The 21,747-nt window shown below is 33.7% G+C and overlaps 1 protein-coding gene across 1 annotated transcript; it reads right to left on the bottom strand.

Annotated features, from left to right (window-relative positions):
• Positions 1 to 651: 651 nt before the first annotated feature.
• Positions 652 to 20,710, bottom strand: LOC146133652 (E3 ubiquitin-protein ligase LRSAM1-like). Its single transcript, XM_083396556.1, has 18 exons — positions 19,671 to 20,710; positions 18,940 to 19,008; positions 18,560 to 18,644; positions 18,197 to 18,367; positions 16,303 to 16,350; positions 15,512 to 15,618; positions 14,252 to 14,281; positions 13,411 to 13,533; positions 12,698 to 12,785; positions 12,310 to 12,361; positions 9,392 to 9,507; positions 8,428 to 8,615; positions 7,786 to 7,941; positions 6,856 to 6,951; positions 5,630 to 5,728; positions 4,589 to 4,761; positions 2,996 to 3,182; positions 652 to 2,220 (listed from the first exon to the last, which is right to left on the bottom strand). The coding sequence occupies exons 1-18, from the start codon at positions 19,920 to 19,922 to the stop codon at positions 2,095 to 2,097; spliced, it is 2,166 nt and encodes a 721-aa protein (XP_083252682.1). The 5' UTR covers positions 19,923 to 20,710; the 3' UTR covers positions 652 to 2,094.
• Positions 20,711 to 21,747: the final 1,037 nt, after the last annotated feature.

Raw genomic sequence — 21,747 nt, 5'->3', positions numbered from 1 at the left:
GTTTTTAAAGCGAAAAGCACTTTTCGAAAACAAAACTCAACACCATGCCGTCTTGCATTCTACAATGTGACAGGAATGTAATCGGTAAATCCTTCAAATATAAAACTCAATTCTATATTAAGCCATTTTAATTTTAAAGTCACTTTTAGGTTATAAGTAATTTAAACACACCTTTTTGGGGGGCTGGGTTCTTAAAATGTGCTTTTGGGGAAATACAAAATTTGAGGTCGATTTCGAATAGCATATAATTGGTTTTCCGGACAAAATACGAAAAATAGTAGAATGTCTCATGTTTTTGAAATACTTGCACTTAAACCAAAAATGTCCTTAATCTTATAATATCTATTTTTTAGGATTTTTTGAGCACAGGTTAATTTTTTTTAAATATAAACTAAATGGCTAACGAACTACAATTTTCCGTTAAGAATTTGTAAATGTAAAACAGCCTCATTTAGTGTTTCTTAACTTTTGTGCGTCGATTTAAATACGAAAAGTGGAACAGCAAAACTCTCACCGCGCAATTTTCTTCACCGGAAATTTTTCAAGCTTAAAATAAATACAAATAAAAAAAATAGCAATATTAAATACATAGTTAATAATATGAGGCATGTTTCGTTCTTTCGCAATTTTCTAAAAAATTGCAATTTTTTTTTTGAGAAACCTTGATCATATTCAATCTCAACAAATTAAGAAGTGAACCACTGCATCCGGCGACCAAATTTTGTGTTCCATGGGTTAAGAAACGCTGCCTAAACATTCGGAATCCCTTTTAAATGCCATACTTAAATAAAGTGAGACTATATAAGTACACTATGGTAGATTGTACAGTATTACTTTGATACGCGTATATTGCTGTCCATAGGTTATTTTTATGTAATTAAGTACATTTTGCGCTATGTTCAGAGGTACAGTTGCGCATTTACAACTGAAAACAATATACATGAAATAAACTGTAAAGCAGTTGGCACTGCTGACAAATTCTGTTTTAGCTGGCAAGCTGTCGTAAAATCGTGCCACAATAGGCCAAAGTAGTAGCACAGTTATGCAAAAGCTCCCCACCATTAAATTACAGTTCGTCAACACGATATTCAGTTTTCGAATAAGACTGTTACGGCTGTGAACCAAAATAAAAAACACTTAAGTCAAAGATTAAAATAGTGCGATCATATGAACAAACATTTGACTTTAGAAAAAAAGGAAAAAGCGCAACATAACTTTGAGTAATACAGCGGGCTGCTTACCGATAATAAAGGTACTCTGATAAACTAGGACTGAATGAAGTTGCAATATCACTAAAAGTTCAACAGGCTAAAAATAGGTGCAAATTAAGATTTTAGAAGAAATTTTAAAGATAATTTAATAATTAAATGCAAAGGTATATTATCAACAAAGTGTAGCTCGTATTGTATAGGGATATGAAAACCCATATGGGTAGGTACATTTATATATATGTTTCGTATAACTCTCTATTTATTTTTTAACGTCGTGTATTGTATATACACTAACACCTCCAACCATTCTGTTCACAAAATGTACTGTTTTTTGTTTCTGCTTGTTGCGTATTGCTTAAAACTAACGCAATAACCTAGACAGGAAAGTCATATTTGTTACTCAGCCGAGCAGTGGTTAAAAGGCAGGACGGCGCTGTACTAAGCCCTAGTGAGTGGTTCTTAACCAGGGTTCGATTGAACCCTTGGGGTTGGACGCAGCTGTTTCAAGGGTTCGGCGAGAACGTCCTCTGAAACATAAATGCTGTTATTTCAAGCTAAATTCGAATCTCTTTTATGTGCCAAGGTGTCACATAACTTTAAAAATTGAAAGTTTGGCCAATTTACCCTATATAAATACAAGTTTATATATAAATGCAAGTTTATAATTTGATTATGCCTAGTTTCAGCTGCTAGGAGGAAGAAACGAAAACTGAGCGAAAATTAAGGGTTTGACGAAAGCTTGCAGAATAACATAGGGGTTCGACAGGTCATCAAGGTTAAGAAGCACTGCTAAGGCCTAGCGGAATGAAACTGACAAGACTGCATTCGTTTAATGAGAACGAATTACAGGTAAAACTCCCACATTATGGGCGATATATGGGGGTTAAGAGCTTCTGTAGATCTTTATCTTCTGTGTGATTTCCTTGCGGCACATGGGACATTGACGCAGCGTGGTGGCACAGTTGTGACAAACACACACATGACCACAAGGCAGAAGTACGCAGTCGCTCTGGAGATACAAGAAACGTTAAAGTTATAAAAAACAAGCTACGAGGGAAAGGAGGATCAAATCCGAAACTTCACATTAGTGCCCGTGGAGCAACGAAATGTAAAAATTTTCTTGGGTGGACTTCGATTTTAGAGCCCTATTTCACAGTATACAGACGTCTAACTATTATATTTATTTAAAAAAAACACACTTTTAACGCTTTTTTTTAAGTTATTTCAGGAAAAGGCAAAGGTATAATTTGAAACATCAGGCAAAAGATTGAAACCAAAGCTACACTGTTGTAATGACTAAAGTTGATACTTGACTAAAGTCACTCTTTCCAAACGACTTGACTTGACTTAACTTTAGTATTTTGGACAAATGACTGTGGTTGAAATTAAGCGTTTTAATTAGGCATTTTTCGGTATACAATTGAGTTATTTGTCTTATATTTTGCACATAAAACAATTTGATTGCCATATGTTGCGTTTAGTGTTATTTTTTAGTTGAGTTACTGCTCATCGGAGTAGTTTACCAATTTTAATAGTTTAACGTGTATTTTTTATGACAAAAAAATGATTTTAAATTGACTTAAATTGGCTCTAATTAATACTTGTCTGGGACTTATTCAAAATGACTTGACTTGGACTTAAGTTAGTTCAAAATTGACTTAATTTGGACTATGTTTTTTTACAAATGACTTGACTGGGACTTCGGTCATTAAAAATGTCTTGTTAGAACACTACTATGAGTGCCATGTCGATCGTAAACTATAAATCTTAACTTGGCTGCTCACCGATTGATCCATGCAGACCACACACTCGTTCTCGATCGGAATGTCGTCATCACTGGCCACTGGGGGCGCACTAGGGGGCGTGGTCGACGTCGAGGGCGAAAGTGGGGGAGAGGGTGTGCTGACGTCAGGCGTGATGACGTCAGGAGTGGAAACCAGCTTCTGGTTGGCGATAAGAAGTTCGATTTCCCTGGTGGAATAAAATCATTTGGTTTAGTATGAGGTGCCCAACATAAAGGACATTGAATCAGTGGAGATGTATATTTTTAAAAGGGCTGTAGTTTGTTTAGCGATATATATTTAATATATAAAAGGGCGTATCTTTGTGGAAACCAAAACCATTGGCAGCAGGTTTCTGCTTGTCAATCTTTACTTAAAGGAACCTATTTGCTTAGTCCTGGTATTATATAGTATTGTTATAGAGCAGTGGTTCCTAACCTTTTTTCAGTCGCGCCCCCCTTTGGTAATTTTCTCATGCCTTGCGCCCCCCTATGAAAATATTTCGACATTTTGCGATTACATATCACTGGGAAAACAGGAAAATAGGGAAGGGTGTTGTTGGTCGCGCGAAGCGCGAAAAATTTTGAGTTTTATTTGGTCGAATTGGCTAAACTGCAACCGAAGAGGCGTTTCGCCTTGGGCACACAACAAATTGCGCGAGCTCGACACATTGATTTTATCGAGCTGATTTTGACAAACGTGTTGCGAGGGCATTGACTCCACAGTTGTAAGAGTTGTATGATGTCGAACGCAAAAAATGTCAAGCGCAAATATTAAACATTGCGTTATCGTGCTTCAAAAGATGTAACGACACACAATACAACCGCAATATTGCAAAAACAATATAGTTTCGCGCAAAAAAAGTTCGACTCCATCAGTTGCTATAGCCTGTTATCATGTATAAAATATGGATGAAAAATAGTCCGAAAGGGCGATAGCATTTATCGTTTATCTATAAGTTAATTTAATCGGGCGGTGATACCGTGGATTTTCTAAAAGGGAATTAGAAGATTCGCGCGCAGAGCGAAAAGTTTTTCAGTTTTAATGTTAAAGTTGGCAAAAAACAGAGTTTGTATGTAGGAATTATGCCTAACCCAAACGAAACCATTAAAATCACTACAAAAAGGTAAAATATTAAAGTCGAGCTCGCGCCTAAAATATTAAAGTCGAGCTCGCGCCTAAAATATTAAAGTCGAGCTCGCGCTATTAAAGTCGAGCTCATAACGTACTGGTCGCTAGAAATACCAAAAAATATTGAAATTGTAATACAGCTGCTGTTTAAACAGGGGTTCTTAAACTGGGGTCCGTGGGCTAGATTTGGTGGTCCATGAAACCCTCATAAATCTATTTGCTTAAAGTCTATTTGTTTTATGATGTCATTCGTCATTCCACGCAAACCCAAAAAATAAAAAATAATTAAGGGCCCCGTGTTAAAAGAAAGAACCCCTGTTCTACAATAATATAGTTTTTAGTTGATCCGTTGTTTCCTTTCAAATCGAATAATCGATTTAAATGCTTAATTTGTGCTAATTTTAAATTCCTTATTTGTGATTTCAAAAATTGTTAGATCACTTCTAATTTTTTTATAACTCCTACTTCAGGATGTTCTGTCGAAGGCCGATCTCGAAAACTCCGATAGACCGAAGTTTGACGTCATCCAATGACGTCAGGTTGTCCATGGTAATCTTGTGACGTGCAAAGCCGGACACGTGATGTTCCGCATCAGTGCGCCGCAACAGCTTCACGATCTGGACGTCAAGTCCGTGCTCCTGGGAAAATGGACGTTTCACAAGTGGACACAAACGTGTGTTTTGCATAAATGGACATTTGTAACGATTTACTTTTAAGATTAATGGTGAAAATAACGTCACAAATAGACGTTAAAAGCGACATGCTTTATTTTCAAACGTTTCGGTAATTTCTAATGCCATCATCAGTGATATGAAGGCCACGTCGGTTGCACCCGTTTATACACACTTCGGTCGCACCAAGGAATGATAAGAATGATAAAAAAGTGTGAAACAAGCGTCGTAAAAAGATAGATAAAAAGGTGCGCAGCAAAAAAAAGCATGTCGCTTTTAACGTCTATTTGTGCCGTTATTTTCACCATTAAACTTATGAACAGATCCGTATATAGTGTTCCAAACTTTTAAGATTAATTTGCAAAACTTAAATAAATCAAACTTTGATATATACTAAAACTTTTCTGAAACAGCGTTGTAACATATTTGAGTAATAATTAATGACTGTTTTATAAAACTTTGAAACAATATAACATCTTCTTTTATTGGGCATACTAGTTTCCTGTGTATCACTAAAATCTAAAAATCTTTACGGTTTTGATAACTAATTTCTATTTAAAAAAAACATTAAAACAAAGTATACTGCTCGTAAGATTTTTGATCTTTATCTCCCGACACATAACAGAAAGCTAAAAAATAATTTAAAAAACACTCATACACAATATTGAACGTTTGTAACCATTTCATATGTTTGCTAATGCGTATGTTTTAATTATTGAAGAACATGTGAAGCTTTGAATTGCGTTTAAGGGACTCGCTTGTTTTTTCACAAAAAAAAAAAATCACGTTGCTTAGAAAACAGGCAGTTCGCTCTAGTTTAGAGTACGGAACGCACCTTTTGTATGAGAACCTGGGGTTTTGTGTCGAGTAGTTTTTGATATTGTACGAGCCAAAAGTCGATCTGGTCATCTTCACGCTGTTGTTCCATCTCGATCTGGAAGGAGAAGAAAATTTATTATAAAGATTTTAGTACGGATATCAAATTCGTAGTACGGATATCAAATTCCATACAAAAGTAGAGGTAGCATTTTGAACGTTTCGAATACTCTGTATTTATTTTCAACATGTTTTATGTTTTTCAAAATGCTACCTACTTCTATATGAGCTTTGATTTTCTTATACGTATTATTAAGACATGAAATTTATAAACTAATTTACTTGGTGGTCATCAGTCTGTATAATTCTTATACATAATTTAGTCCTGGACAGCAACTTCATGAGCGATTCTATATAGAATGTACATTGTACAGCTATGGAGTTATGTTACGTAGGTATGAGTACACAAATATTATAATGACGCAACACATGGGTTATTGCAGAGGCGGGTGAAGCCAGACGCAATATATTGACTTGTACGCTTTTTATAATTGCTCTGCTCAAGAAGTTAAGGACATTTTTTCCCTGAGCAGAACGTTAAAGATATTAACCGAATGTACGTATGTAGTGCGATGCCTAGGCCCTAGAGCAGTGGTTCCCAACACGTTTTTAAGGCGACCCATTTTGAAAAAAAAATTAATTTGGTATAATCTTGCGACCCAAGCAAATACAAGATTGCGTTGCAAACAAACTGCATTACAAAAGCAGTTACTTTTTCCGAAAAAACTATGTTTATTAATTTACTAATGAGATAGTTGTGCTCGCTTGCTCTCAGTGAGTTTTTGAAATCGAGGCGTTGTTTTGCTTGAGCATATAGAGTCACGCATGTCAGCTTTAACTTCCAGCTGGTTTCGCTGTTTAGTTTTCATATTTTGTGATTATGATTTCCAGTTTTGTGAAAAGATACAATTTGCCTGAAAAACAAGCGACCCCCCAAAATAATCAGGCGACCCAACTTTGGGTCGCGACCCATGCGTAGGGAACCACTGCCCTAGAGCACAAAAAATATGCCTGCGCTATAGTTATAATTAGAAATGCAAAATACTTTTGCGTTTCCAAAAAACGTAAAACACGAAAAGATCAATTTTTCATCTTAAAAGGCAAAAGTCCATTTTTTTGTTAAAACATACCCTACAGCGCATTACATGCACTCATTATTTTCACCACCGGCCGATTTCTACTCACCAGTCGTTGTGTCATCATTTCCTCATGGCGGTCCTTTTCCTTGAGGAGTTGAACCAGAAGGTCGGTCAATTCGTTGCGTATGTTCTTTAGCATTTCCTGAATTTGGACGATTTGAGTGGGTTGCAAAAAGGTAAACAATGAGCAATAGGTACTTTTGTATACTTTTTTCAGCTCAGAAGATGTGGAATAAATAAGTTTTTAAATAAGCCCGACCAGTAAATTGGTGCACTGTTAGAGAAGTGTACAGATAAACAGGGGAACAGACAGTTGTTTAAAAAAACGGCAGAACCTTAAAACCGAAATGAACTTTTAAGGGGAAACACACAATAAGGTATAAAAAAAATAAATAAATAAAATCTATAATACCATAGTATTAACACCGACGACATAATAAAGCCAAATATGGAAAAATACCCACGACAGAATAACATCTAAATCGTTAAAATAAGACATAAACCATCGGAATAAGGCCTGAATGGACAAAGAGCATTGGAAACTGTATAGGGAGAGGGTATGGGACGATCGGGAGCCACTGGCGGTTTGGTCTTGACGTTTTTTCGCCCTAGTTTGAACGGCGCCGATAAGACGTCGCTGTTTTGGTACCGGATAATTTGACACTGTCTAGAGATAGTGGTGGTTAATGGGTAGGGTTCACATAATTAGGGGAGTTAGTGATGTACTTGAGGTAGGGTTTGGGGGTGGGTAAAAAATTGTTTAGGCCCGAATTTGACCATTTAGGTCTTGTTCCGATGGGTTTAGAACTTATTCCGATTTAGACGGTACTGCGACTAGTAGGTATTAGTCGTAATTTGATCTTATTCCGAACTGTTTTTTTTTTACGAAGTTGATGTTGTTCATATTTCGATCTTAAAACTGGAGTCCGTTTTAAGCGACACACAAACAACTCCGTAACGTTTTATAATCATGCACCTGATCTTCATCCATTTTGAGCTTGTTCTTCTTGACTTCGACGAGCGACAAATTGGTGAGCTGCCTCTCCAGCTTTCCGATCTCATCCATTAGTCGTGATTGGACGGCGTCGCGTTGGAACATCAGCACAGAAAAGGCCTCCTTCTGAAGTTGCTCCTGGGAAAGATTAGATCACATTTCGTGAATATAGTAAAACGAATCTGTCGAACGTGAATATGATGCGCCTTACTTTTCATAATTTTCCTATTATGTTCTGGTGGTTTTGCGAAGACTAAAATTCTGAATTCGAAGTTTATAGAATTATGAAGGTTGTAGTAAGACTTAATAAGAATATCAAAGCCCATACTAAAGTAGGTAGCATTTTGAACGTTTCGAATAAATCTTAAGATAATGGTTGGAGGTTGTAGTTAGACGTAGTAAGAATTTCAAAGCTCATACAGAAGTAGGTACATTTTAAACGTATCAAATAACTCTTAATACATTTTCAACATCGTTTCTATACGCAAAAGCATTTTTTCATAAAAAATTATTACCATTACAATTACTTTTCGACCATAGTATGACGTCATTATATCGGTCCGGATCGCAAAATTTCAGCGCAAAATTTCGCACATCGCTAACTGCCTTCTATTGACCACCCACCTCCTCCAAAATCTGCTTAACCAGTTTCGCTTGAGTTTTTCCCTGCCTCTCAATCTGCTCGTTCATCTGAGTGGCGTCGTTTCCAATCGACTGCTGGGCTTTTCGCATGGCCAGGTTCTTTTCACCCAGGTATCGGTTGATCATTGTTCCGTACTGAGCATTCTCGGCAAGAATCAGCTCCATTGCAGCTGCATACAGGAAAGAGAGGTTTGTTTGCGTTCAGTTTTTTTTACCAGAAGAGGGGTTTGTGGTTTAATATGACGGAAGACCAATGTATGGTAGAGATAGATCGATATGTCTAGAGATGTACCGAAACCTAGGCGCCGAACGTGGGTGTGCAGAGCGTTTTAGACGCCCTGGATTTCTCATTGGGCGTCAAAACGCTCTTGGAATTTTACCAAGTTATCAATAAATGTTCAAGATAATTTCTGTAGCACAGTCTAAGCCAACCAAAACTTATTAAAATATCCCTGAATTGTCATATAAACACTGCCAAAGAATCTCCAAACTATGTTTTTTTTTTTATGTTTTATGCATTTTTTTTAATTATTGTTACGTTTATCCCAAAGGTGCGAAAATACAGTTTTAAAAGGCGAAATGGTTGGCTCAGTGATAACAGACAAAAGCTGTTAACTAAGAGCTCACATTTATCCAATGAATACGCACTGTCCACCAAAATCAAAACGTTCAACATTTTTAAGTTCAGACAAAATTTGATATTAAATAAGTTTAGTTGCCTCTATTTGTTAACCTATTATTCTTCATTAATTTTCAGGCTTGTACTAATGCCTTGGATCGCAGATCACGGTTGAAAAGCCTAATTTGTATGGTTCGGCACCAATACCAAACACCAAACTAGTATCGGACGAGTACCGATACTACCACTTCGGGTATCGTCTTCGATCCAACATCACCGGACATCCCTGGAAAAAAGTCTCAATTAAAAAAAATAAAGTTTACCAACCTAAGGTCTCATCTTTCCTCTGTTGGTCGAGGTCTTCCTTTGATACGCGGAATAGTTCCTCCTGTTGAAGTCTTTGGCTCTCCAGTTCCTCCAAGAGTTTACGCTGGTGGTCCGAGCTTTAAAAGAATGGGAGTATGTGTGAAAATACGAAAATAATGATCTTTGTTGGTAGACGTATTCGTCTAATTCTAAATTTTAAAATCACATGCCACTGTTGAACGACAAATTGTGTTAAAATCTTAACAAGATTTCGCACAATTGTGCTTTCATTATATGTTAAAAAATACGCAGCGTGGACACTATATAATGATCTTTATTTATCCGTTTTTGTCTAATTCTAAATGTCAAAATAAGATGGCAATGTTTAACAAAATTTTAGTAAAATCTAGACAAGCTTTCGCTCAACCGTGCCTCATCATAAGTGGGAAATTACGCAGCGTGGAAACATAATTAGTAGTGAGTATTGACACTCTTAAATTCTAGGCCACACGCTTTGATGATAAAAACGGTATCACACTCGTTTTTCTTGTTTTACAGCAAAATCGATTCCCAAACTGTGTGCCGATTGTCAAGTGTGCCGCGAAACTTCTTGTAATTTCGGAAAATAGAGTATTTGTATTACCAATGGCATACACGCAAGCATTTTAGACTTAAATACGCACAATTCATTACAAATTAATAATTTTGAGACTTTTGCATATCGTTTGTTATGTGTTAAGGGCGATTGTAAAATTACTCTATCGTTGTTCTGTTAAAAAGTGTGCCGCGAAATTGTTAAGATTTGTTTAGTGTGTCACGAGCCAAAAAAGTTGGGGATCCACTGATCTAGATAATGAATTCGAGTTTTGACACAAAAAATGGCCACATAATTTATGAAAAAAATATGAAGACATTCAACTTTTGAAAACAGTGTAAATGCCATGGCCAATAACAAAAACAATAACAAATGGTTGACTTTCTATAAATATAACTCAAGCTTTACATAAAAGAAATTCAAAGATTGTTGAAAGACTTTTGGAAAGTATAGGGTTTTTCAAATACCTTTTCAATTCGCAAATAATTTAAAGACTTTAAAAGATTCAAACACTTGGTGACCCTGTAGTATGTAGTGCGAATATTGTGTAACATACACAGTGATGCAGACAATATGAAATAAGTAGTGTTGTCACTATGAAACCTGGTATGTAGTGCGGGTAATTTTAAACGTGAAATTTGGGCACTTATAAACATGAAATTTCGACACTCTTAAATTACAATCTCAAAAATGGATTGTGCATCGTAAAACATTAATTGCGAAAACTAGAAATCAGAGGCGTGCAACTTTTAGCCCGCCGGCTATGAATCAGGTTGGATATTGCACACCATTGTCAAGTAGACCGACTAGGTATAACGTATGTATATTGCTGTTTCTAATGGAATCATTGGCGTGTTTTCAATTTGCATTACGTCAATCGCGATTACATTTAGGTTACACCGTCTGTCCCATTGTTGCATCACAGTTTGCATTTAGCTTTTTTGCGATAAAATGGTTTGCGTTTTACCTAAAAAAAAAAGCTGAAAAAATTAAAGGTGCTGATAGAGTTTGTCTTCAGCTTTTAATACCAGCATTTTGGTAGTTTATTTATACTTAGCGCTATTGCCGTTTGCAATGTAGGGCGGTACCACTGGTGTTGTAAGCAAGTCATTTTGAAATGACTTAAGTCCCAGTCAAGTCATAATTAGAGCAAGTTAATTGCAAATCAAGTCCTTGTCAAAAAAATTAAACTATTAAAATTGGTGGTTAAGTCATTTTGTTCAGAATACTTAAGTCAAGTCAAGTCATTTGAAAACAGTGACTTAAGTCAAGTCTTTGACATTACAATACTGGATGTTACACACAAGTTACCTTTAGCAAATACTTTCGAACTACATAAATTGTGGGATTATCTCTACATTCGAATCGTTGTGACACTTCAAAAACTATTAAACGCCCTAGATATGAAATATGGAGTGTTGCCAGCATTTAAAATGTAAACACCAATTGGACACTGTTACCTATGGATGTAGGTTCTGGTCAAACCATAAAGCGTTCTGAAAAATCAGCATTACTTAAAAAATGTTGTCCCTTGTTTGCATTCAGTGAATCAAGCAAACAGTACAACAAATAAATGCACATGCAAGGCACTGTAGACGAATAAATTCTCGGGTCGAACAACTTAACTCTAATTTACACCGCTTGCGCAAATCAGCCACTATCAAAAAAGGGTGCAAAGCGTTATTCTTAAAAGCGGGCCCCTAAGTGCGTAAATAAAAAATATTAGAAGCAATTAGTAATTTCTTACCCCTTATCCCCTGATGTTGACATCGAAGAAATTCTTGTAAAAAAGACATTTGGGTAGTAGAAAAGAAACGCCCATGTTTCCTACTTAAGCTAATTTTAACCGTGATTTTCCAGTGTTGTAATCACCAGTTAAGTCACTATTTTCAAATAACTTGGCAAAATAACTTGATTTAACTTAGATAGTTTGGATAAATAACTTGGGTTGAAATAAAGTGTTTTTATTGAAACTTTGTTTTATAAAATTTGGTTATTTATGTAAGTTGTGCACATAAAAAAATTACTTGCTATATGTTGTGTTTTTTAGTTGAGTTGTTGCTCATAATTACACCAGTTTACCAATGTTTTTTTATGACATGACTTGGATTAAATTGTTTTAATTATGACTTGACTGAGACTTTTGCAATAAAAACTGTCTTGACAGGGACTTAAGGTATTTAAAAATGACTTGTTTACAACACTCCTACTTTCTACGGACAAAAGATTTGAAGTGTCATATTTTCGTTTTAGAAACTTTACAGTTAAGTCACTGGCTGGAACGTTGGCAAATCCATATATCGACAACTGTTGATGCATATCTATGAATAATTGAGGTAGTTACCTGGACTTGTCCTGGAGTAATTTCTCCAGAAGGCTGTTGGCTTCTTGTTCAACTAAAAGAATTAAATACAAGTCAATATTAAACTAAAAGTTTGCTTAGTTTAATGGAGGAGAAAAAACAGCAAAAAGCCTAGGAAACAAGTGGAAACAAAATAATTTTCTGGACAGAAGGGCGGTTTGTTAAATAATGAAAATGACAATGTAAAAGAAATATAGAAATAAAAAAACGTTAAAGTTGTGTGATTGTGAAGATAGACCTTGATAATAATAAATTGCAAAGCTAAAAATGTCGAGTAGATCAACATCATCTTGATAATAAGACATTTTTGGCTTTGCAATTTATTCTCAAGCTGCATTACAGATTCATGCATAGTGTATTAAAGACACACCTTGCTTAAGCATCTTTATCATTCCAGCTCTCTCCTTATCTTTCTTGACTTGCTGTTCTTGCAAAGTTTGGTTGAATTTAACCGATTCCTTAAAAAACAAGAAACGTTATCAAATAAGTTAAAAGCAAACAAAACCATAGCTTTAAATAATGCAAGAAGCATTCGATAATTTTCTTTTAAAGTAGTATTAATATGCTTAAGTGTAATGAGGCCATTTAGTTTTCGATATTATTTTTAATGAAGTACACCAAAAACCATTGCAGACTCACCGAATCTGTCGACCAATGATGAAAGCAAAACCGGCTAAAAAACAACTGGACTGCAGTGAGGTTTGAACTCACGACCTAGGGCATGCTGGGACCGTCGCTCTACCAACTGAGCTAAACAGGCTCAGAGGGATAGCAAGTCGAGCAACAACCATTGCGACAATGCTTGCTACATTCTGTTAGTACAAGCAACTTCACATTGAAGGGGATCTACAGTACCATATCATTTTTCAATGAAAGATTAACACACATATGTGTTTAACAACTGTGATCAAGCGCTATTCAATGTTATTACCATGCAAATGTAGGCTTGTGATTTAGCCTTATCCTGCTTTGCTTATGAAATGAAAGATCTAGCCCTTCTGAAGCTGCTTTAAACCAACAATTACTGAAGTATGTTCAATATATGTTTAAATTTTAGAAACCTAAACTAATCAAGGTTATTACCATGCGAATGTAGGCTTGTGATTTAGCCTTATCCTGCTTTGCTTGTGTTGTCAGAAGAGCAGTCATCTTTTGTTCTTCTGACAATTGCCGTTCTAACTCCAGCTGTTGTTTTAGCTTCTCATCCTTTGTAACCATATATTTTAAGTTCAGTTATTTAATTTGCATTGTATATCAAGGCAGTAAAACGTTTACTTTTTATACTTTTTATAAGAACTTTTACTTCAAAAGTTTGCCCAAACTTTATTTTACAAGATAATATCAATATTATATATTATAAATCAAGGTTAAAGTTTAAAGTATTCCCAGCTAAACAATGTTAAAAATACCAAATCTGCTACATAAAAATGTTAGTAAAAAACTAAATACATGACAATAAATATTACAGAACACGTTTACGTATATTTTTCTACATTGTTGTTAAGTAGAGTATATGTAGTAGATCAAAAAATGTTTAAACCGGTTAACAACAACTATTTTTTTAACATAGCTTCCAATGTTTAATGAAACAAAACTTGTTTACTGTCACATGCGAAAAACAAAAGTTCTAGTTGCAGCACAAAAACATGCAACTTTGAAAATATCAATAGATAAAACTATTAAATTAAAATATAAAAGCATGATAGATAGGGCATTAACATAATCAAGTTAATAAAAGGGCGACAAATGTATTCAGCGTAGCCTATTATTAGGTTATTTTGGACTTAAAGGTGTTTAGGGGTTAGTCGCAGTTTTTATTTCGGCTGGTTTTGTGGACACAATAAATAACAGTTGTATTTTGTCGTGTTACACAAAAACAGAAAACACATGCAAGACAAATTAAAACCAAAAGGTGCCTCATTACCTTTGCACGTTGATATTGTTCAATCGCAGTCTGCAAAAAATGCAAAAAGCATGATACAAAATGCCAAAAACATGCAAGTAAAATAGTAAACGCTAACAACAGTGTTCTGATGATAAGCCTTAAATAAGTGTATTTATTGTAGTTATAAAAAAGTAGCAATCATAATTTATAATTCCTAACCAAAAAAATGAAAAAAATTTAATATTTAAGGCTTTATTTAATTTTTTAAATTTATCTGATTATTCTGTTTTTAGCAAATGTATTTTTCAATCACAAATCCAAGTATATTTTAAGGATGTTTTTTTGTTCCTCAAATAACTCGTATTGTTATTCCTGTTTTGATATTATATCAATAAAAAAACTTTTCGAAAAATGTGACCTAAAGAGATATGGAGATATGTGAGAAGACAAAGCAGAAAACCTTTGAATTATTTATAAGTCTTGCAGAGTTGAAAGTTTTACATCTCAACAGATAAAAACAATTATAATGTCTTGTTGTTGTTGGAAGCAGTTAATAAATATTACTCGTAATTCAACCAAACTTTAACCTCACATAACGTTATTGTATTGTACTAAATTATTTCTATTGATTTTTTTGACTTATCACTAGTTTAAAGTTAACAGTAAATTTATATTTATTTTAATTATTTAAGTATCAAATAAAGCATGTGCACCATTGCCGGTACTTATATTAAAATAATTCACATGATCACTTTTAAAGTTTACAACTTAAAAGTGATATGTTAAGTATAGTAGTTCACGGTAATATTAACAGGCAATGGCCACAAAAATGGGTAAAAACACATGCTGGAGTATTAGTAAAAAATTACAGTTGTTTTGAGTTTGGATTAATTAACATTTATAAAAGATAAACAAAGGCCTTACACTAAAAAAATGATTTAAAGACATTTAATAAAATTAGGATAAAATGTTTCTGATGATTTAGTAAAAGCAGTGCTAGCCTAATTATTTTTTGTCATGTAAAACTTAAATACATTTATTAGAGAGCCAGCAAACTATTTTATGTTTTCTGTTGTGGTAACATCACATTTGTGTCAACCCCAAAAAAGAGTAAATTGTCAAGTTCAGAAAACTAAATCCTGAGACTTGCATATATTTTAAGCAATAGCAACTTATCAGAAAAATAGCACTCTTGGCCATCTTGATAAAATAACTTTTGTGCATTTTTAAAAATCATTCAACAAGTAAGAGAAACCATCAGCAAACATAAACAAAACTATATTATATCTACTAACTTACGGAGCTAACAAGACTGTTATCGACTGAAGTTTTGGTGGGTCCATCATTTTGTGTTGAAATCACACTTGCTAATGCAGTACTTGGGGGAAGGTATTCTATTCCACAATCTAACAGAAAAAAAATCATCCTTTTTTATTATTTGTTTGGGGTTAAAAATGGAATTAAAAAAACCTTATATAACAACGGTTCCCAATCTGGGGTTCGCGAACAAACTGGGGGCCGTGCAGCAGTTTCAGAGGGTCCACTACCTGCTATCAGCGAATCATTTGCATAAGTTAGAAAGTTGTTACATTAGAAAGAATCGTGATTGCACTAGTGTACTACAACAAACATGGCTCAACTGACCCTTGAAATTTTATAGCACTGCAAAATATCAAAATAAATACAACGGCCAAATATTTAGAAAGGTTTCGGAACCACTGTTCTATAAGATAACAATGTTTGAACACTTTTAATCTTAATGAGGTATATTTTTATTTAAAACCTATTTATAAAATTTATTAAAATGCTGTATTTCTACAATTCCAATAGTAAACTTGTGTGGGCATAAATTATGATTTTTTTTAAATAAGTAACTACTTTTAGAAAAGCAAGACTGTCTAATCTGTATTCTATAAATAAAAGCTAAACTAAAATGTTAGTACAAATTGTTAACAAATACAGAAGGTATGCTCTGTTTTAAAATGAAAATGTGGTCCCCATTAAGTGAGAATTTCCTTGTATGTATAAGACACTGTTAGAATGATTTATAAATCTGCAATGTTTCAAGTTCAGTAGCAATAGGTTATTACCTTTGCAAATACACTTCTGAATAGCTTCCAACCCTTCCACAGCAACCACTATATAAAGCAAATAAAATATTTTATATTTTATTCTTATTAATTAAAAGTAGGGTTGGGCATTTGACCGGTCAAATAAAATCCGGTCAATTGACCGGTCAAATACTCGTTAAATTGGTCAAATATTGGTCAAATACTAAACACACTATCATAATGCACTTGAAGTTAAAAATAAACCTTGATTTTAACTTTAAATAAATATACAAACGTTTTGGCTCAAGTGCAATGGTTTGTAAATTTTTTGACTATCAATAAGATTTTTTGCAAAACCATGCCCATCTTGCAAGCAATACTATAGCAGTATTGTAGTGATTTTTACCAATTACTACAACCACCAAGTTAAGCCAACAAGTTTATTACCGAGATTTAACAACAAGTAAATAGATCAGTAAAAAATATTTTTACTCCTCATCACAACTTTTGTCACTCTGAATTTTTTAAATCAGCGTGGTCCAACATATTTTCATCGCGGGCCAAAAACTATTTTTTTTTATCTTGCGGGCAATATTTTCAATAGCGATTTTTAGTCTTATTGCTTTATACATAGCCTATGCTTATGGCATATATATTAACTTTATGAAATTTACACCTTTGTTCAGCTACGGTCAGCAACACAATTTAAGTTAACGCAATACGATAAATGTTTCATTACATGTGATATTATACACTTTTGCTTAGTGGTGCTACAAATCACAAAGGATCATTCACAAAGTTTTTTTTGTCAATTACAATAACAAAAATTGAAGTGATATTGCTAGATGGAAGCAAAGCTGACATCAGTTTGCGGGCCAAAAAAGCGTAACTTGCGGGCCAAGGGCCTGCAGTTGGACCACACTGTTCTAAATCATCACCAGGGTCCATGGGAGATAAGGCATTTAGTTCTTCTAAATTTCTAAGTATCCTCAGATTGTGGTATACCCCAACTAGTATTTTCTTTTATTACAAACGCGATTCATCATATAGGTACATTTATTCTAAATAAATAAATCTACTTTGCTATTACAAACACTTTATTACCACAGAACATGTGTGCGTTATTACCACAGAACATGTGTTTGTATCAGGTAAACCTACCATTTCATATTTGAATTGTTATAAAAAGTTACAACCAAGATTATTAAAAACTCAAATTTACAACATTTGAATCTAATATGAGTATTTGACCGGTTAAATAACATGCGGTCAATTGACCGGTCAATTGACAGGCTTGCCAACCCTAATTAAAAGAAAATCTTAATTGTAATTTGACAACTTAACTTGACATATATATATATAAAATTAAAGTACCAAATCTTGTAGACTTAGGTCATTATTAATGGGTTGCAAAGTACTACTAGAGATAAAAATGACATCATAAGTACACTCATAAAGTCAGATAAAACTTTAATTACACAATATAAGCAATTATAGGTTTTGATTATTTAGCAACTAGCAAATTTAGGCACAAAATGTCTAATTTGATAAATTCATTTTTTTAAATGGCATTTTCTTAAAAACGTGTACCAACGCTTTAGAAGACCATAGCTGAATAATCAGAATTACTTGTACCCTACTTAACCTAACCATGTTTTTAGCAATTCGTTTGAGTCGCACAACTTGCCTGTTAGTGCCCACAATCGCTATTTTACGCCTATGGCAATTTAACTCAGTTATTAGCAATTATGAACATTTGAGTCCTGCACTTATTTTTTTCTTAAAGTAAACACCAATACCCATCAATCCCGAATGTATATAACAAAATTAGTGTAAAATTAGGTTTGCATGCACATCATTAATTTTTAATTAAAATTTATTTTATTTCTGGAAAAATCCTAAGTTTAGAAAAAAAATCACAGCCAATAATTACTTGCTGGGGGGTATTCCATCAGTGCTGGGTTTGACAACATGAGAGCTTCAAGAGTTTGTACATGGCATAAGGTCTTGGGAAGATAGTAAACCTTGTTTGTTCCGCTAATATCCAAGGTGCGAAGAGAAGAGAGTCCTTTGATAGTGTTCGGCAGACAGTTTAACAGATTATCTGCAAAAAACAATAACTTTAGTTTTGGAAACCTAATATATATAACACCCTTATTTAAAAAGGGAAAAGAGATACAATATATTGTTCTACGGTTAAGTTAAAAACCTAACCATCACATTTAGTGTGATTTTTCACCCGACTTGGAATTTTACAAACACATGCAAACCATTGACCCATTAGAAAAATCCTTACCTCGAGCTAGGAGACTTTGCAGCTGCTTCAGATCACCAATGGAGGCTGGCAATTCTGTCAGCTGATTATTTTCAATGTTAAGCACCTATAAAAAAATTACTTGTTTTAGGTATCAAACTTGAACACAATATTCAATAAGATAACTCCTAAAATCTAAAAAAATATTCTTTATTTAAATTTTATGTTTGTTTTCAGCAGTGATTTCGATCCCACTATTGAAAGCAATAATAAATCAATATGCGATAGTTCAACAAAACAAACAGTATATTTCTACATATTTAAACATGAAAATATTCTGGTGGAAGAGCAACACTCTGTTATATGAAAAATATCAATTATATAAAAAAGGTAAATGTTCTTGTAAAAGATTTAAAACAAACCTGTAGATTATTCATCACACCCAAGTCTGTAGGAAGGGTTTTCAGCTTGTTATTGTGCAAATCTAATATCTAAAAAATGTTAAATAAAATTAAAATCCTAAAAAAATAATTAAAAAACAAATTTAACACATAAATAATAGATAATTAGGGCGATTATTATTTTTATTTAAAAAGCATAAAAATTCTGTCAAAATTTGCACTTTAGGTCAAAATTTATTAAAATTGTTTCAAGTCAAAATTATTCCTTTAGAAAATTAACAAAAACTTTATTAAGCGTTTTCTAATTGTCATTTAGTTTGCAATTTTATCTAAATTATGTTTTGAAACACATTTAAACTGTATTATAACTTCTTCGTTTGACCTGTTTACTTTAAAAAAAACATCGTCTTGTTTTTCTTTGGCATTTTTACAGCTGTTTGTCTCTTTTTCAAGAGTTAAACATAAACCCTATGGATTTGTGTTTTATCGGTTGTCAGTAAAAAAACACAGGTGACTGACGGTGCAAGAAGACACTAATGCAGTGCTTCATGCTATAACGCGTTGTTTAAATCCTTGTATTCCTATCATAGGTTAAACTTTGTCTAAAAAATATTTTTAGGACAACATTTGTAAAAAATTTTGAAACTAAAGTAAAACTTTCTCATTTTTTCAGTCAAAAAATAATCGCTCTGCTTATTATAACACATAGGTTAATTTGTATTTTTACCCCATCTAAAAATAAATTGTTGTACCTTTAATCTGCTGAAATCAGTTAGTTTTCCTCCATCCTTTGTTGGACTGATCGTCTTTAACCAGTTTGAATGAAGAATTAAACTTTCAGTCAACAGAACTCTGCATTGTGTGAACACTGCATACGGAATTGTTGCCAATTCACACTCGCTTAGATCAAACATGTGCTCTGGACTTGTTTTGGCAAGCATGAGTTTGTTTTCGTAACGCTTGCGCGCTTCTTTGCTTTGCTTCTTGCTTTTGAAAAATGACATTTTATTTTCTAAAACAAAAAGCTAGAAATCTATGTAAACTGCAATGATTCAGTTAAAGTATACCAGCCAGGATTTTATGGCATTTTACATTGAGATCTCAGGTGTGCACTGCTAATTTTTACAGTGCGTTATGTGGTTAAATAGAAACTACCTTAAAATTTTGAAAAAAACCTATTTACCAGGACAACAAAGTAGTTTAAATCGATATATAGTCACTATTGGGTGCAAGCGTAAAAGAGTATGTGATCAGATAGCTTATTATGCACCTCCTGAGGCTATTTACTCGGCTAACAAGATAGTTTAAATTGATTTCCGAAAAATATTATTGAAATTATGCAAACCTTTAAAAAATCTAATACTTTGACCAGCCAAACGCTAACCCCAATAATCATGTATTGTTGCAAGCTGAAAACAGCCATCTGGTTTAATAGTAACTTCACAAATTTTATGCACACCAAATGTTCTGAATCCCTAAAACTAAATACCCCATACAATGTAAATATAAGTTTACAAACAATTCATTTGGTGAGGTAACCATTACAAACATTATTTTCGTCAAGGTGTAAGTTAGCGTTTGGCCAAATTACCGATAATTATGACAGATAGACAAGATCTTGCAGGTGCACGTCCAAAAAAATTTAGGTTACAAGGTGCAACAAAGGTCAAAAAAGGGCACCTCAGGTAGAATTTAAATTTCTGGGTACACTTTATGATTTTCTGATGCACTCTTTATTGCATAAATTGCAATGTAAACTTATGCCGATGTGCTAAATAAAGGTGCACAGGCGTTTCACACATTTGGGCAGGGTTCATATTTTTTTCGGGGTGCACTTTTGAAGGGTTGAAAAACTCTTGCGGGTGCACTTGCCATACTTCCTGCAGTGGGCTGGTCAAGTATCATTATTATATTTATTCTACCATATATTTATTTCTTCTGTGCAATTTGAATTTTGACAACTGGTTTCGGTACTGTAAACTAAAAGTGATAGGATTCTAGTTCAGCGCTAATTTATCTATTAGGGTCTGCACACAAGACAGATTGCTTAAAACAAATGTCAAGGGTGCACCTGTTACTTATACAAACAATGCAGAGTGTAACGCCAAAATATAGTTTTAAGGTTATGTAATTAGCTGCAAGAGCTAGAATAAAGTAAAATACAGACATGTATTCGGTTTTACGGAAGAAGAACTACTCACAGCTCTAGCATTACTCCATCAAGCCTCTCTAATACAAAATAACAAACATAGTATGACGTCGTTTCACGTGACCAGTGACCACGATAACAAATTAACATGAAGATCGTCGTGTAATGTTACGTAACATAAACGGCTCATAGGGATTTCTAGAAATTATGAACCTTCTTATTGCGAATTTGTAAACATTTTTCGTCGGTCATTTATTAACTTTGCAAAAAATAAACAATAACAAAGTTTTGACGCAAAATCATTCAATTGAAACCATTCGACACGGATCAATGATCTTAGTTTGTTTTATATTCATTGGGAAAACCCCAAGTTTATTGCTTAGAATCCAAAGTTTTTATTTTTTTCCTTAAGATAATTTTAACACAAAAAAATCATTCAGTTCAACTCCGAAAATAATTGAAAATATTCATTAGTTTTTCTGAAATTATTCTAAATATATTTACCATTTGCAAATGGAAATGCTGGTTTATTAAGATTAATCTGATCAAAATTATCATTAACAACTATCTTCTTTAGATTACTTTAACTGATAAATATTTAAATTTTGTTTGTCGTAATCAAAAGAGGACTCATTGCAGAGGTCTTATCAAAATCATTCGTAAAAATCTCTTAAAAGATT

The sequence above is a fragment of the Ascidiella aspersa genome, chromosome 9 (assembly GCF_963924565.1).
Source record: "Ascidiella aspersa chromosome 9, kaAscAspe10.2, whole genome shotgun sequence".
Classification (NCBI taxonomy): Eukaryota; Metazoa; Chordata; class Ascidiacea; order Phlebobranchia; family Ascidiidae; genus Ascidiella; species Ascidiella aspersa.
The sequence above is the reverse complement of the archived record's forward strand: the minus strand, read 5'-3'. Positions and strand labels throughout refer to the sequence as shown.